Below are 17,224 nucleotides of genomic sequence, written 5' to 3' on the forward strand. Positions count from 1 at the left end.
CATTTTCTTGGTCTACTTCTTCTTTCCTTCTTCAATCCTACATAAAGGGGGTTAAACCTTCAGTCTGCTTGTTCCAGTATGGATGAAGAGTCAGAGCCCAGATGTTCACCCACTCTTTCTCTTTCGGGCGCTAACTGCCCTGCTGTAGATTTCCAGCATTTTTCCAGTTTTATTTCACTGGGTGAATGCACTGTTCAGCGAAGTATTGACTCAGACAGAGCCGTTCATTCCCTGGTCGATGGCAGCCAAAGTCTTCAGAGCCATCAAGGCAAATTGACCTTAGCTGCCTCTGAACGCAGAATCAAATGATCCCCAAGCTGTAGTATTTGTAGTCTGGTCCTCACCAATAATGTATGGGATTTGTCATACACTTTAAATCCATTGTTTTGTTTGCCAGGTAGAAACCAGAAGCTGCAACGCATATCTCAATAAGATGCTGTGTTGCAGAGGTTGAAGGCTGTGTTGTGGATGAGGCTTTTTTTGTATTTTGTTCTGAATTGTTATGCGATACCAGTGACTCAGGTCTCTGGAAGCTCATTCATCATCACTGTCAGAAAGTAAGTGCTTGACGGTGGCCAGCGCAATGGACTATGCTTAAGCAGCAGTTCCAGGGCTGGCAGTAAACCTGCAAAGTGCAGGGAAAGCTGTCATTCACAGGCAACTTCCAGGAAGCTGATGCCCTTGAGTGCCTCATGTGTGATAGCATCAGCTTTCAGTCAGGCTAAAGCCTGTTGGAGTTCAGTGACCTCAGCACTGGGGAGATCAGAGTCTGTTACTGTTGAGCAGAAATGGTCAACGCACAGAACACTGGCAGCAAATCATCCGCATTTCCACACCGTGCATTAATTCTAAACTCAAGGCCCCATTTCCTCAACTCCATCAACCTTATAACATGCGGTCCCCAACTACACAACCTTATTGACCATAAAACTGCAATACTCAATATATGCCGTGAAGCTCTTTGTGCATTGCAGTATCAAGAGCTCCTGGATAATATTAATAATAATAATACTTGCACTGGAGGTGCCTTATCACGTCTTCGAGACATCTCAAAGCGCTTTACAAAATATACTCTCAAGTGAATTGACTGTTATGAAGCGCAGGTTAGATACAGTTCCCGTTAAGCAGACCCATCAAATTCTCTCAGAAATACATGTCAGCCTGGTTCAGTGGTAACACTCTAGCCTTCGAGTCAGCAATTTGTTAGTTCAAGCACCTCATTGATAATTTTCACTCCTATTCTTGTCTGACAGCCCTAGTACAGTGCTGGCTGGAATGTTGGAGGTGGCATCCTACAAATGAGACTTGAAACCATTGCCCCATCTGCCTGTTTAAGCGGATGTTAAAGATACTATGGGACTATTTAAAAACAGGATTTTTGTCCTGGTCAAAAATAAAATTAGCAATTTACTTCATGACTGTTTGTGGGACATTGCTCTGCGGACAATGGTTGCTGTGTTCACCTATAAATACACAGTCAAATACACTTCACTAAATAGTGTTTTGATGTGATAATTTGCTGTATTAAATGCAAGGATTCGTATTATTAATTATTATTAATTTTGCCATGGATTAGATACAGAGTAAAGCTCCCTCTACACTCCCTCTTCCACCTTGAGAGCATCACAGACAATTCCAATCTCCTCCTCAAGCCAGTTTAGGCGCGCACACAGCAGAGGTCTCCAAGGTGATCGGGAAGCAGACACTGGCTGATTTGTTTCCAGTTTCTCTTGTGCAAAGGGTTGGTTCCAATTGCAATGTTTCCTCATCCCAGCCTGGATGGTATATGAATTGAACCTGGAACATTTCTAGTCTTCGTGGCTTAATTACACGGTGATAGACTCGTCATGCCTTCAAGGAGCTATGATGATTTACAGCACTGTACTGCGTTTTGGCAACCATTCACTAGTACCTGAAAGGAGGATTTTGTGGAGACAGCTCTTTTTAAAATGCAGACCATTCCCCCCCATCAACCCCCAAAACTCAAGACACTCAATTTTTTTAAAAACAAAAAAAAACTTGGGAAGGAATGATGATTCAATTTCAGGGCAATGTGGTAACAAGCATTTGGTGCACAGCGTAATGAGTGAATACCAAATGAGATTTGTTGGGTTTAATTTGGATTGTGCGCCGTACTCTTAGTGTGCCCCCTGACAGACCGCCGCAGTGATTGAGCACTCAGCATTGTAATAGGAACTTGTCATGCAGACTTCAAGTCAGCCTCTAGAACCAGGAGAGAAAAGAAAAGATGAGAGAGAGAAATTCTGGTAGGTCGTGGAGGGCAGATGTGTGACCCCGAGTGATTTAGAAGCCTTTACTTTTAATGAAATGGTTTCACTGACAGAACGGTAAAAGCCTGTAATGGATTGGGCCACCTAATGTAATGAAATTACTCCCCTCTGTCTTTTAAAAAAAATGAGCAATTAATATTTACCGGGAGCTGATAGGTTTGTGTTCTGAGTGTGAGGGCTTTTCATTCAGTCAGAGGAGGCAGCGATGGTGTGCAGGGCCAGGGTGGCTGGCTCAGTGTTACTAGTGAAGGGGATATTCCGGTGTGATGGGGACCTCCAAAACCCCCTAGTCCGCTGAGAAGGGGCTTTGTCTCCTCACTGCCCCCTCTGATGTGCTCCTCTTTTATTATTTTGTTTGTTTATTTAACAGGCAGCTGGACAACAATCACATCGGTTGTATCGAAGATGGAACCTTCAGAGCCCTGCGTGACCTGGAGATTCTGTGAGTGGACGCGGTCTCTTTTGTTTCCCCCACGCCCCTGCCCGCCCCATCTTGTGCATGCGGTCTGTCTAACCTCCCCTACGTTAACTCATTCCTAGCCACAAGCTTCGAGATGTCTTGACGGTAGGGTAAGGTGCTATATCAAATGCAAGGATTATTATAATTATAAGGTCGCTGCATGTGTTTGTGCATGTACGTATGTGTGTGTGCTTGTACGTGTGCATGTGTGTGTGTGCATGTGTGTGTGTGCATGTGTGTGTGTGACTGTGTGTAGTATGCATGCGTGTGCGTGCGTGTGTTTGTGCGTGCGTGTGTGTACGTGTGTGTACTGAAGCCAGTTGATTTGATGCTGACCTGTATCTAGGATTTCAATGTAATGCTCTTGCTCTCGGATTCTCTCTTTCTCCCTCTTCCTGGTGTATCTGCATTTGAAATCTCACAACTCAGTCTTGTTCAAGTGAAGGACAGTACCTCATTCATCTTAAATGTGTGGGGGGGGGGGGAATGGGGAGAGAATAAGAGAGCTTAGAGATTGATTTTAAAGTTGGCGATCAGCAGAGTTAACCCACATGGGTGGGAGGGAGGTGGGGGAGAGGAAATGTTAAAATCCAGGATAGAATTCTGATTTCTATCCTGAATAGACTCCATGACCGTGCTTTTGGTCACCTCCCCTCCTCTCCAGCTGCTGTTAAGCGCTCCAAGATGCTGCCCACCTGAAGGACGTTGTATAAATGCAAGTTATTCTTGTTGACTTTTCTGTTGTGAACTAGAAATACAAATGACCTTTCAATTGAAGAAAGTCGTGTTTCTTCTACTGACTGTGCAATGTTCCGTGTGTAAAGCAGGCCAGACTTATTTCAGGGCGGGGTGGTGGGGCGGGGGAGACTGGAAGGGGGAATTATCGTCTTGTGATCCTCTGTGAAGTTTAAAAGCTATTCATTCTGTAAAACCTAGTGAGTACACATCAGGGAATCCTGGCAGGGAGGGGAATAGTTTTAGGCATTGCATGTCAGTCTGATCGTCAATAGTCAAAAGGTGAGTGATTTTAAGAGACCCTCACAACATATTGAGTGAGGGTCCAGTCGCTGTTGGATTTTATAAGTTGGGGCCCCATTGGACACAGTCTGGGGTTTATCGAGTTATCAGCACTTACATTTTCTGAATTGCCTTGTGTTTAAAAATGAGGCAATGTGTGATGTAAAGGTGGTCTCAATGTTGTGGCCAGAAACTTGTCTCTTCCCCTGTGGTGACATGCTCTGCGATCGCTCCTGCTGGAGTAATGCAACCGCATATCAATCTTGTCATGAAGTGAGACTACGGAAGCTCTCCAGGACGCTATTCCGTGTGAAGGTCGCTATGTAAATGCAAGTTGTTGTTGTACGAAATGCTGAAAATGCGATGCGGAGGCAACTGTAAATCTGTGTTTTAAGGAGACTTTTTAACAAGTGCAATGGTTTCGAAAGCTGTTTTATGTTCTTGTGTCTCATTAAAGACATTACCTAAATGCAATTTTTAAAAGATCAATTTATTAAACCCTTCCCCTCCCAAACTGTGCATTCCATTGATGGCCAGCAAATGCTATCTATAAGGAGTGACAGGTTTGTTAGGAAGGAAGGGAAAATGTTAGTAATATTAATATAAAGCTCTACCGCAACTGAATCTCATTTTTTNATTTCAGTCTGTGTGATCAGTGTTAAAGCTGTAATCTTCACTCCTGTATACCCCTGCCCCCTGCCACGTATAATTTCTGGCTTGGAAGTCCAAAATTCTCGATGACTATTTTGCTTTATGTTTCCTATTTCCTTGAGGAATGAGTGTAGCTCAGTGATTTCCAACACACTCATTCTTTTCTCATGATGTATCACATTTGGTGTTCCTTTTATCCCAGAAATTAGCAAACAGAAATTCTGTGTTCGGAGTTTTCTGAAGAAGGAACTTGCAATTTTACAGCACCTTATTGTACTGAAATATTGCAGACTGCTCTACAGTAATTACTGTCAAGTGTAGAGTGTGCATTTTTTAGTTAAATGTGGCAGCTATTTTGCACACAGAGGTTCCACAAATAGGCATGCGGTGAATGACCAATTTATCAGGGAGAAACTCCCTTCTCATTTTGAAGAGTGCCAGGGGATTTTTAATGACCATCTGAACAGGTAGATGGGAGCTTGGTTTTAACATTTCATCCAAGGATGGTACCTTTAACCAAGTGTTTAGGTATCAGCCTGGCTCAGTTAGTAACACCCTTGTCTCTGAATCAAAAGTTTGTTTGGTTCAGGCCTCGTATTGGGACTTTGAGCTCATAATCCTGGCCGACACTCTGATGCAGTGCTGGGCGAGCGCTGGGTTATCAGAGATGTCATCCTTTAGAGGAGATGGTAAACTGAGATCCTGGTTGCTTTCTCAAGGGGACATTAAGATCCCATGGCACTATTCAGAAAGGGAAGGGACTTTCTCCAGACCAACAATCTTCCAGATAAAAATTAGCTCTGTACAAATTGGCTACCGGTTTGCCTACAAATACACAATCATTATGCTTTGCACAAACTTCTGTGAAGCAGTTTGTGGTGTTTTGACTTGATAAGGTGCTGTACCAAATTTTAGATTTATTATTATTCGCTTAACAATGCAATGTTCCCCAGTCCTGCACTGGAAGTCAACTATGAGCATAATTCACAAATCCACAACCTTCTGACCAAAGAATATGACCAAAGGGGCAACAACCCTGTCTAAATATCCTTTTCAGGAGCTGGAGATTTCCTCTGGTGATGACTAAGTTATGAAGCCAATGCCCAATGCAAAACTAAGCCATTCAGACACAAAATGTCCTGAATTCGATCTTTTTTAAACTCACGGATCGCAGCCAGAGTGAGCATTAGGGATCCTGCAATTCTCCTCAGTGCCTTTAAGCCAGAGTTCCTGCTCTTAATCAATTTCCAGCAATTCCCTACTGGATAATGTGTGCCTGTAAGGAAAGGATCTGATTTGACCACGTTCAAAAGTCTTCTGACATTCAATGTTGGGCAAGGGACAGGAGGGAAGTTTGCTCCCATTGAACTGTACCGGAGTGCAGCAGATCCTTCAGGAAGGAAGGGCAGAGATTTTACGAGGGAAAAAACACAGCTGAGAATCCTGTTTGACACATTGATGTCAGGCAAAGGCAACACGATGATTCATTTCAGTGTGACCGACTAACACATCATCTGATCGGGAGCAGAGAGAAGAATTGATGAAACTTTACTTTGAAGTTGATGCTTTGTAAAAGATACGTACATTTCGCAAAGGTCCAAATACAAGATGAACCACAAGGCCATTGACTGAATACCAACTTGTTAAAAATTACTTTTATATGAGCTGCGGGACCCAGAAACATTGGAAAATAAACTTTCCAGTGGTATTAATTATGAAACTGTCCCTTGAATAAGTGTTCCTCCTGTGCTGTCTGTAGAAGGTTTTTATTCTGCAGTACATGCTAATTTCTGAAATGCGCTGTTTGTCTGTCCATTCTCCTGACCTCCCCCTTCTCTCTTCCCCAGTCCTGTCCTGCTAATCAGCCGGAACCAAAGCAAAAAGAAGAGCTTATTGGCCAAGCACTTAGCGCTCATGCTCTGCACATTGGCCTCCCTCTCCTCCTCCCTTGGTCAAACATCATTACCTGTGTCACAAGAAGGCACAAGCTATATGAATAGACCAGGATAATGTCTTGGGCTTCCAACCTTGTTACAGGAAAGAAATGATGGAAAGCACTAATTTGGGAATACTGCAGCTAATTGGGCTGTTGTGGCTTTAATTGTTAGTCGATGGGCAGATTGCTTTCTAGGGATAATAATCCCTTAAAAAAATAATAATAGTAATTTGGTCACTCAATCTACGACTGTTTGGGGACAAAATAGGCAGTCAATATGATGTGAAGCGCTTTGAGTCTCAATGATGTGATAAGGTGCAAAATCAATGCAAGGATTATTATTATTATTTTTGTAGTTAGTGGTTAGAGCACTCGCCTTGCAAGCGAGACACCTGGGTTCAATTCCAGACAGGGCGAAACCTTGGGCAAGTTTCCTTACCCCCTAATAATAATCCCTCCAAAACAATGCTGTGAGCAATTGGCTGCTGGGTTTCGCCCACAAATATACGGTCAATTCACTTTACAGTATATTCTGTGAAGCGCTTTTTATGTCTAGAAGACGTAAAAAGTGCAATATCAAAATGCTGATTATTAATTATTAATGTAAAAGGTGGAGCTGTTCAGAGGCTAATGTCTTGTCCCACTGTTGCTGCCCCACTATTTTCATGAAGAATCAGTCGGAATGTCCCTTTATCAATATATATCAGAGGATGATTACATGCAGGAAAAAGGAAAAGAGAGACTTGGAAGAGGGAATAGGAGAGGAGGAGGTTCATGTGGAGTATAAACGCTGCACGGACCACAATGACTTTCCATGCTGTAACAGTCTATGTAATTCAATAAAAGCTCAGTAATCAGCCGAGCCATATGGACTACTATTAGCTGATGTCAGCTGGAGAAATAGTTGGAATGTGACAATTGAGTTTGGGAGGGGAAGGTTAGCTTGGATGACCTGCTGCTGATCATTAAAACTCCTGCTTTAAGATATGCGTATGTGAATGTTGAATGAGCCCACGATTGAGCTTTGGCTCAACCCCCCTCTTCGCTCCCACCACCCGGGTTGAATATTCTAAGGACACTCACTGTCAGATGAATAACGATGTGTTGGGTGGGGTATTAGAGAGAACTCTTGCAACTGTAGCCCAGTAGGAAGAAAGAGGACTCAAAATTCCTTTTGGTGTAGAGGGAAGGGAGAGGAGAAAATTATTCAAAAGAAAAAACAAACTGTTAGGTTAAAGTTGTCCCCCACAAAGAGGCTCGCAGCATGTAATGTTTTCAGATGCTTACATGAGCGAGAAAGGAATAGAGAGAAATGGAGAGGAAATAGGAGAGGTGGAGGTTCATATGGAGTAAAACTCCGGCACAAACTAGAAGGGCCGACTTTCTGTGTGGCAACAGTCTACCTAAAAGTGAGGTAGAAAGTACAGTCCAACAATTTTGGCCTTTCATATTTACAAGAATGCAAAGTCTCTAGAGTAATTCTCCCTCTCCCAACTGGGAAAGGAAAGCATCAATCATCTTCCAAACTAAACAGGTGAAAATGGAACATTAACGCTTTTTTCCCACCCTCAGGTTTTCTTCCTAGGACTGTGAAAGTATAGATTGCGGATGCTTCCTTTGGTAGCCTCTATTGTTTTAATGAAAGAAAAAAAAGACAAGCCAGGAAGGTGAATAGAGATCCTGTTTCCTTGGCTACGACAAATTACCTGCAGTGATTTAAAGCTGTAGAACTGATCGACAGAACCCTAATCTGGGGATGACAGAGGGTCCTTTGCAATGAACGTTGCTTGGAGCAACATTTCAATGCAACTCGGAGACAGTGTATTGCCATCTGAGCTGCATTGCCCAATGACTCTCCACTGATCTCATTGTCCTTCTCTCTGTAAGTCAGACTTCCCTCCAATCAACAATTGGTAGAATTTGAAGGAAACTGTTGGCTTCCCACACAGATTGAGACGGCTAGGCTTTGCTTTCAGTTCGACGCATAATTGTATAGGATGTGGTTTGATCGCTGTCGTTCCCGCCTCCCTCAGTAGCGATGTAATAACCCTCTCCCATCCCCCCTTCCCCGCCCCACTCACTCCCAACCAAAACGCGGATAAATCGCTGCAGTTAAAAGCTGCTCTGTTCTTACCGCAGTAATAAATCAGTAAGCGTCCTTTTGACGTCACCACGCTCGGGCAATCGGGCTAGCATAAATATTTAGAGCCGGGGGAGGGGTAAGCATTGCGGATGGAAGACTGGACCAGGGTGGCAGCACTAGCGCCGGTCTACAACACCCTCTCTGCCGATCCTCAGGCTGGCGAGGTGCATCGCAGACCAACTGCTTCACCAGGAGCTTCGTGACGATGAAAGTTCTGGGTCGGCTCCTCTCCGAGCAGCCTGCCTGGCAGGAATTCATCTTCACACTGGATGTGCTCAGTGAGGTAAAAGGGGAATTAAACAGACTGATGGACTTATTTCTTTAGGTTTTTTATGATGGTTGGGAGGTAGAATTGGCAGAGATCTACAGCAAGACTGTAGATTCTCTGCGGGTTCACTTCTGTTGTGTACTCTCCATAATTGGTACTGCTCTTAGATGTTGGTCTAATGCTCCTTTGGGCAAGGAAATTAATTGGATATTGGCTGAGATGAAGAGGCACAAAATACCATAATATATATTAATGATACAAAGTGCACAATATACTGATTAGAGGAGGTTAATGAGGTTCCCTCGCCTCTGTGGAGAGTATTTTGTTAATGCGTGTTAATACCCATGGTTTGCCACAGGCATAAGTAGCTGCCTTGCTGCCTATATGTGAAGCTGCTTAATGTGGCTCATCAGCAACACCAACTCATATTATTTTTAGTCCAAAGTGAGATCTGACTGATTTAAAACCCTTAGTTCTCTCTGTTGACTCTCCTGATCATTGTATGTAAAATTTAAGCACAATTTACATGTACACATTTTAAAACACTTTTACACAGCTGTCTGGGCACCCAAGCTGGGTGGGGTGGGGGCGGAAGGAGCTGAAGAGGGTAAGGACGGGGAGGAAAAATGGTCGAAAGTGCAGTCAAAGAGGTGAGTTTTTTGGAGTATAATATTTATGAGTCACAATATTCCTCATTTTATTACGTAAATCTTGGTATAACCTGGGAACTCATTCCATGAGATTGTGGTAGCTTTTTCATCCATCACTACCCACCCTGTTATTCCATCAGCAAAACTACTAATCATAAGAAAGGTGTGATGTTTAAGGGTGATGTTAAAAATTACTAAGTGTTGAGTTGGGACCGTTGGTTTGCAACTCCATTGATAAAATACTCTAAAGTCACTCTCAGAGTTTGTGTGTGATCTGAAGCGGTTGATGTGTTATCATTTGTAGTATTGCAGAATGGGTGACATATACAGTACTTACAAACAATGAGTGTTGGTAAACCATAAAGCTGACTGGCAATTTCTGTGGCCGATGTGTGCAAGGAGCGCTCAAAGAGCTCACATTCCCTGGTGACTAACTAACTCCTCCGAGGCCCAGAAATCTACTCATCTCTGTCTGTAAGGCCATTTATTCTAAACATTTAAGGTCATGCTGAAATGTGGAATATTCTTTTTTTGGAAGCCGGTTCTTTCAATAAGAGCTTCCAAACTAAGATGGAATTTAAGAATTATCCACAATTCCACTCGATCTTAAATTTTAAGACAAAATGATCTTAAAAGGTTCACACTGAGCGTCTCAGGAACGCTTCCCAGCCCAGTTTATTATGTTAGTAACTGCAATTCTGCTACTATCAAAGCCCTTCCCAATCCTGACTGTATGTAATTTCTTTCCATCCTATTTATATCAGTCATTTAAAACAAGCTGTGTGCACTATTAAATATATGAAAACTCCGGATTTAAGTCCTCTTTCTATTTAGTTGGGGGTGGAGGGATGGGGATCAATACAAACCTCCAAATTCAATTTACAATGCGGACAATAACCTGCATAAGACATCAGACCTGCAGCTTACTGAGCTTTGAGACTGTGCACCAAGCATTCTGGAATCTTCTGTCCGCCCATTACGAATTATGCCATTCATACCCTATAATAATAATAATCCTTGCATTTGATATAGCGCTTTATTTGATATAGTCTTCTAGACATCTCAAAGCGCTTCACAGAATAGACTGTAAAGTGAATTGACTGTATATTTGAGGGCGAAATGCGGCAGCCAATTGCACTATTGATCTCTTCAGGTGTATTTGACATGATTGGTAAAGTAAATCAGCCCAGTGCTACTCTGTTTTGAAGGCAATGGATACCTGAGATTTCCAATCAAAATCTATCACAATGTCTATTTCATCCTGCTTGTTTTAATGAGGTATGCTCTGTCCAGGTCAATATCACCGTGGACTGGATGTGAATTCTCTAGCATTGTCACAAAATTTGAATTAATCAACTAAACTGAGATTGAAGACTATGAAGAAATGTAAATAAACATAATGTGTGTGTGTGATATAATAATAATAATCCTTGCATTTGATACAGCACTTTTATCACATCTTCAAAATATCTCAAAGTGCTTCACAGGATATACTGTAAAGTACAGTGATGGTATTTGTAGGTGAATCATTATATATATTTAACAATATAACATGTGTTTATACAGCACCTTCCACGTGAAAAAGATTCTGCCCTCCTCACCTGAATGTGTTTGACTTATTCATATGTGACCCTGAATTACCAGTATGTTGATCTCATTGGGCATTGTAGCCGAGCCTGCTTCTACATCATTATAGACCTCCTCACAGGAGTCCAACTGGGGGGGAGGGGTGGGGAGTTCTGTCGAGCAATAAACGGCTGATTTATCTCTCCCTAATCCTGGTTCACTGATACCAATGTAGCCCCAGCTGAGATCAGTGATTGAGCGTAGACTGAACCCGGTGATGTATCTATTTGTTCAGGGATATAATGTGATCCAGGAAAGACCTTTGAATCTGTTTGATGGGATTAATTTGTATTTTATGAGAAAGCTGAAAGGAATAAAAACGAGCAGAGTATAGCAAGGAATGGAGCATCGCTGCTGCCTGGATTCATGCTTTAGAGGACATGTTCTTTCACTTTGTTAACTTGGTCTCTGACAAATTGCTGAATTTGGCTTCAACTTTGAAATTGTAGCTCTTAAAAAAAACACAGAAAACTGGCATCAAACTTGAGACAGCGTTTAAGAATTTGCCAAACTCTAGACTCTCTAAACCATCAATCGAATAAATTTGGACCCAGATGGAGTTTCAGAGGAGGTGTGTTGAAGTCATCATAATAAGGTGGATTTTGTGTGGTCTGCGAAAGGAATGGACTTGATAGTCTGAGTTGCCTTGTCTCATTCAATGCTTTCTTATCTTGTGTTTGTTATCAGTCTGTTTCTGGCCTGCAGTCCTGGAGTATAAACAGGGTTAAGCAGGAGTGACTAAGAGTAGTCAGTCAGCAGAGATCTGCTGGACAATGGAACCAATTCAGTAGAACAAACTTTCCCCCTTTAACAAATGTGACATCTAGAATTCAATCCAATGGAGAAATCTATTTTTTTTCCCTTCTGAATCTAATAGAAATGAAAACTAAATAAATTAGCATAATTGTGATGCTGCCTCAAAGGATACAAATCAACAGGATTATATTAAACAGTTTGTTTAGCCTCAAACTGACAGTTTCCCTCAGATTATTCTGTCGCCAGGAGATGCTTCACAGCCATAATTGGCTTTTGCATGCTAAATATAATATCATTGTGATAAAGCAATTACACGCTATTGTGGAGACACTGACCGGGTAGATTACATGCTCCGAGACGCACTGAGGATTGATGAATTGGTCATCAGACTGGAGGAGACAGAGCGAATGTCAGGCTGGTTGGAATAACATCTTCTCCAACCCGTCGCGGATCAAAAGCACGTGGCTTTGAGCACTTCTGGTTAAACTGAAGGGAGACATCAGGAACAGTTAGACATTAAGACACAGGCAATTACAGTGTCTTGGTAGGAGTGGGACGCAGACTTGGTTTTTCCTTTTCTCGCTCTTTCCCACCCATTGTACGTCCATGTGAAGAGACAAGTAGTGGAGGACAGGCATGTCTCTGTACTCCCACCCCAGCCTACAAGAAGACTAACACTTAATTTGACATGGTTGTTCTCAGCAATGAATAATAATCTGTCTTTTCTCTTCCAGCACTCTCAATAATAACAACATCAGCCTCATCCCCTTGACCAGCTTCAACCACATGCCAAAGCTTAGGACACTGTAAGTACTCATTCAACGCAAGCTATTCAAACCCTTTCAAAAGCTAAAAGGTCAGATGTAGGTGCCACTCGACTCATGTGTGGATGTGCTGACCCAACGTAATGGAAAAATGTGCTGCAGCATTCGTCCATTCACCAAGAGCTTGTTGAGCTGGACGCACACAGCCATAGAGGTAACAGGGTCCAAACCACAGTATTTCTTAAGATATTCCAAGTCGTGAGAATGGGGAGTCCTGTGGATCAGTAATGCTGTAAGAACCTTCACTTTCAGTGCCCAATTCCTGCCAGTCCATGGGAATCTTATTGGGATTCTCTGTTAGTAATCCGGTAAAAAATTACTGCAAATTACACCCTAATGTGTTTTAAGTACACAAAGTGTGCTGAATACCAGATGATGAATGAATACATGGCATTGTTCTAATTTTAAGTTTGCTACTCGTAGTACACAATTTAAAGCTGCTTCCTCAATGTACTTTAATACCAGCTGCAGCAGAAGTCACACCTGGATTTGGAAATACAGTATTATTGGTTTGGTGGGGGTGGCATGGGGTGGGGATGAACACGGCAACGGATCAACCTTGGAGCTGCCTATACCGTATCTAGATTCTAGTTTGCCCACAAACAAACCTCATCTTACCATTACAAAATAAATTGCCATCTGCAAATGGACTGGCAGATCAAAGTCCAGCTGGAGGAATGCCTGTGGATCTACAGAACGTCATTACATCTGTGCACCCAATAGCAAAGGCAAAGCTGCAGACTTCGTTGTTTTATATTCAGTCACATCTCATTTGAATATTAAGTGCTCATTGTGACTGGTCCATTCTGTGATTAGTGAGGGCACTGAGAATTTAACATAGGATTGCGTGAGAAATAGCCATGGGTCCCTCAAGCTCCTTGCTTCCAAAGGACTCCCTCATCTCAAATTATATAATTTCCTGGGAAAATATCTATGCAAATCTGGATCCTGGAATTTAATTGAGTCAAGGCTTGGGGACCCCAGAGTGTGCTGGAGTCTAACCAGGTAAAATTTCATAGCTTGCCATTGATATTGTTGTCTGGCAAGCTTTCAAGCTAGGACCACCCTACACGTTAGGACTTTGGCTTGTCGGGTTAACAAGAGCTGAGTGGGATGCTTCCCTGCCCTTTGTATTAATTGAGGTAAGCTCCAGAACAAATTAACACCATATTCAATGAAGTTTTGGAATTATTTAAATGTGTCAATTCCAGGAACTCTTGAGACTTTTAAAAGAAGAGCTAAAAAAAANTTCTGAATCGGCATCATTTCTGTCTGATTGTGAGTTTCCATAGTGTCTAAGCATTTAGTGGAGGATGCATAAGTAGCTGAGTGATCAGTCACAGCCCAGTGCCTCAGATCGTAATAATCCTTTAAGACATCTCAAAGCGCTTCACAGAATATACTGTCAAGTGAATTGACTGTATATTTTGTGGGAAAAACGCAGCAGCAAATTGCGCACAGCAGTGTCCCACAAACAGTCGTGGATTGAAGTAACCAGTTTAATTTATTTTATTATTTTTTCTTGAAGGAATTATTACCCCTGGAAAAGCGATCCGCCAATTGACTAACAACCGGGTTCCTACTTACTGATAGGTAAATAGAGGAGTATGGAGTAAGGAAACTTGCCCAATAATTCACCCTGGCAGGAATTGAACCCAGGTCTCTTGAATGCTCTAACCACTGAGCTACAGGACTCCGTCTCTGCAAACTGAGCTCCCAATATCACTGAATATGTGTGTATATGTGTGGAGGGTTAGGAGCAACGGGTAGGCATTGTGATGAGTAGCAGAATTAAACTAGGGCCATTCTTCCTTGTTCAGCAGCCTCCACATACCCATAATTATTCTTCATTGTTGACATGGAATAACTCTCTTCGGAATAAGGCTCTTCCCTTTTTCCTGTCCCTTCTGATGCAGCATTCTCTGGGCGTTGCTGAATCCTGCACACGCAAAGAAAAAAGGAATCAAGTTTATAGATTGATGTGAGTGGGGCTGGGTTAATAGTGTGAATTTGAAGGGAATATAAAATTGATGGTGTGAACAGGGGAGTAATAGCCAACAAGATGAAGGGATAATAATAATACTACTAACAATAATCTTTGCATTTGATGTAGCACCTTATCACGTTCCTTGACTGAATATATTGTAAAGTGAATTGACTGTGTATTTTATGGGTGAAAGTGCGCACAGCAGTGTCCCACAAACAGTCATGGATAGAATGACCAATTCTTTTTTCTATATAGGATTGTGACAGCCTATGATTAACAGCCCCTCGGGTTTGTCCTTGGATTTCAAACCTTTGATGTTAGTGTAGGCTAATTTACCTGATTGGGGAAGTTTTATTGTCTCTCTAATGGGCTGTTTTAGTGCGCTGGCTGTTTGGTATTGATCGGTCCCGCTTGGCTATCGATATCTTCCTGTGCTATCAGCACCGTCCCACTCATCCCTCTGCTTTTTTTTAATTTCAGAGATGTCTGTCTCTGGCTCCCGAGGGAACAGAGCTGACTAATCTTCTTTCTGTAATTAAATGCGGAAAGGAAGGTAATTATAAAAATGTACCATTTCAGATTGGCTTCTCTGGCTGTGTACAGAACAATGTGATGACCCACCCCCCAAAAAAGAGTTTTCCTCAAAGTTAATTCTAAGCCTACCAATACTGAAGCTCTTGGTCAAGCCTTAATAATAATAATCCTTGTATTTGATATAGCGCTTTTCACGTCGGGAGGACGTCCCAAAGCGCTTCACAGAACACACTGTAAAGTGAATTGACTGTATATTTGTGGGCGAACGCGGCAGCCAATTGCGCACAGCAATGTCCCACAAACAGTCGTAGATTGAAAATGGCCAATTTAATTATTGTTTTTGTTTTTTGGAGGGATTATTATTAGGCGTGTGGAGTAAGGAAACTTGCCCAAGGTTTCGCCCTGCCTGGAATTGAACTCAGGTCTCTCACTTGCAAAGCGAGTGCTCTAACCACTGAGCTACAGGACTCCAGGACTACAGGACTGAGCCTTGTAGGTTGTGGCCAGAAAACAAATTTAGGCTAAGGGTTTTAACAAAAAAGAAAGGTTTATTTTGTTAAGGAAGCTATTGCCGTTTACAGCTGCCTTCTCCAGACTTTCCATCTTCTCAAATACTTAGCAATGCTGATTCATTAATTGGTTGCTGATGCCCAATTAACACTTAGGGCTGGAACTTCAAACAACTCTGATTAGAGTCCAGCCCTAAACAAGTCAAATAACAATAACAGATTCCTTTACATATAAATGGAGTACCTATATCCTTAGAAAGCACATATAGGGTTATTGCCGTATCACTGCCTCCCTTTTTTTGTTCATCTTCAGCTGGGTTAACACTGAGTGAGAGTTGGTGGACTTTTGCTTTTTTGGAAAGTGCTTCTTGATGGGTAGGAGAAAATCCTTTCTCTCATTGCCAGTTTGTACCCTTCTCTTATATTCCAATTCAATATCTCTAACAATCACTTCTCTGTCACAATCATTCCTGACCTATCTATTGTATTTTGACAATGTTGCTTGTGGTCATTGCTTGCTTGCCTGACCTTTTGTCTCTTATTCCCGAATTTCACACGTGACATCTTGCACATATGGCTTCTTCCTTTCCTCCTTTTCCTTCTTTTTTTGTCCTCCTCCACACCCCCCACCCCACCCCCATCTTATGTCTGTCTCCAACACTATAAAGCTCTCTGAGTAGTTATTCTACTTGGCTGGTGCTATATAAATGCAAGTTGTTGTTGCTATTGTACATCCTCACTCTGTTGAAATCCAATTGCGTTTTCTTCCACTTTCTTTCTCAACATTGTCTTTCTTCCCTTATTCTTCCCTTCCTCTTACAACATACAGGGTTTAAAAGCCAAGCTTAGTCCTGTGGAGACCTGTAGCTCAGTGGTAAGAGCACTTGTCTCACAAGGGAGAGACCTGGGTTTGATTTCCGGCACGGCAAAACATTGGGCAAGTTTCCTTACTCCACACGCCTCTAGCCATAAGTGGGTAGCCGGTTGTTAGTCAATTGGTGGATATCTTTTCTGGGGGTAATATCCCTTCAAAAAAAATTGGTCACTCGATGCACAACTGTTTGTGGGACACTGCTGTGCGCAATTGGCTGCCGTGTTTTGCCCACAAAATATACAGTCAAATCACTTTACAGTATATCCTGTGAAGTGCTTTGAGACATCTCAAAGACATGATAAGTGGCTATATCAAATGCAAGGATTATTATTAGTAGTAGTAGTCATATCACCCAACCATTTTTTGATTTCTCTTGTTTCACTACTACTTTTCCAACTTTGGGGCATTTAATATGCACCAAAATCTCAATAAGAATACAATATAACTAGCCTTAATGCAATGTTGAGACAGAATGCTTTGACTACTGAGCCAATATTGTAAAGAAAGGAATAGATTAATGATGGGAGAAGGGAGTACCTTATTTGTATGGAAGCAATTTATTTGTTCCTGCTTAGTTAGATGTACATTTATATATCAATTATATTTGAAAATGTATTTTGGGCCAAATGGAGTGAGGGATGCATAGAGTAACATTAATCTGAGAGAGTGGTTTAACGAATAGTTACAGAGCATTATAA

At 42.0% G+C, this 17,224-nt stretch overlaps 1 protein-coding gene across 1 annotated transcript in view; it reads left to right on the forward strand.

Annotated features, from left to right (window-relative positions):
- Positions 1–17,224, forward strand: part of LOC103177282 (slit homolog 3 protein) — a 108,467-nt gene that overhangs the window by 5,749 nt on the left and 85,494 nt on the right. Inside the window, exons 4-5 of the mRNA XM_042340066.1 lie at positions 2,662–2,733; positions 12,533–12,604. Of these exons, the coding sequence (XP_042196000.1) occupies positions 2,662–2,733; positions 12,533–12,604 (144 nt within the window). The remainder of the gene's footprint in view (positions 1–2,661; positions 2,734–12,532; positions 12,605–17,224) is intronic.

Source organism: Callorhinchus milii, unplaced genomic scaffold, assembly GCF_018977255.1.
Source record: "Callorhinchus milii isolate IMCB2004 unplaced genomic scaffold, IMCB_Cmil_1.0 Scaffold13, whole genome shotgun sequence".
NCBI lineage: Eukaryota > Metazoa > Chordata > Chondrichthyes > Chimaeriformes > Callorhinchidae > Callorhinchus > Callorhinchus milii.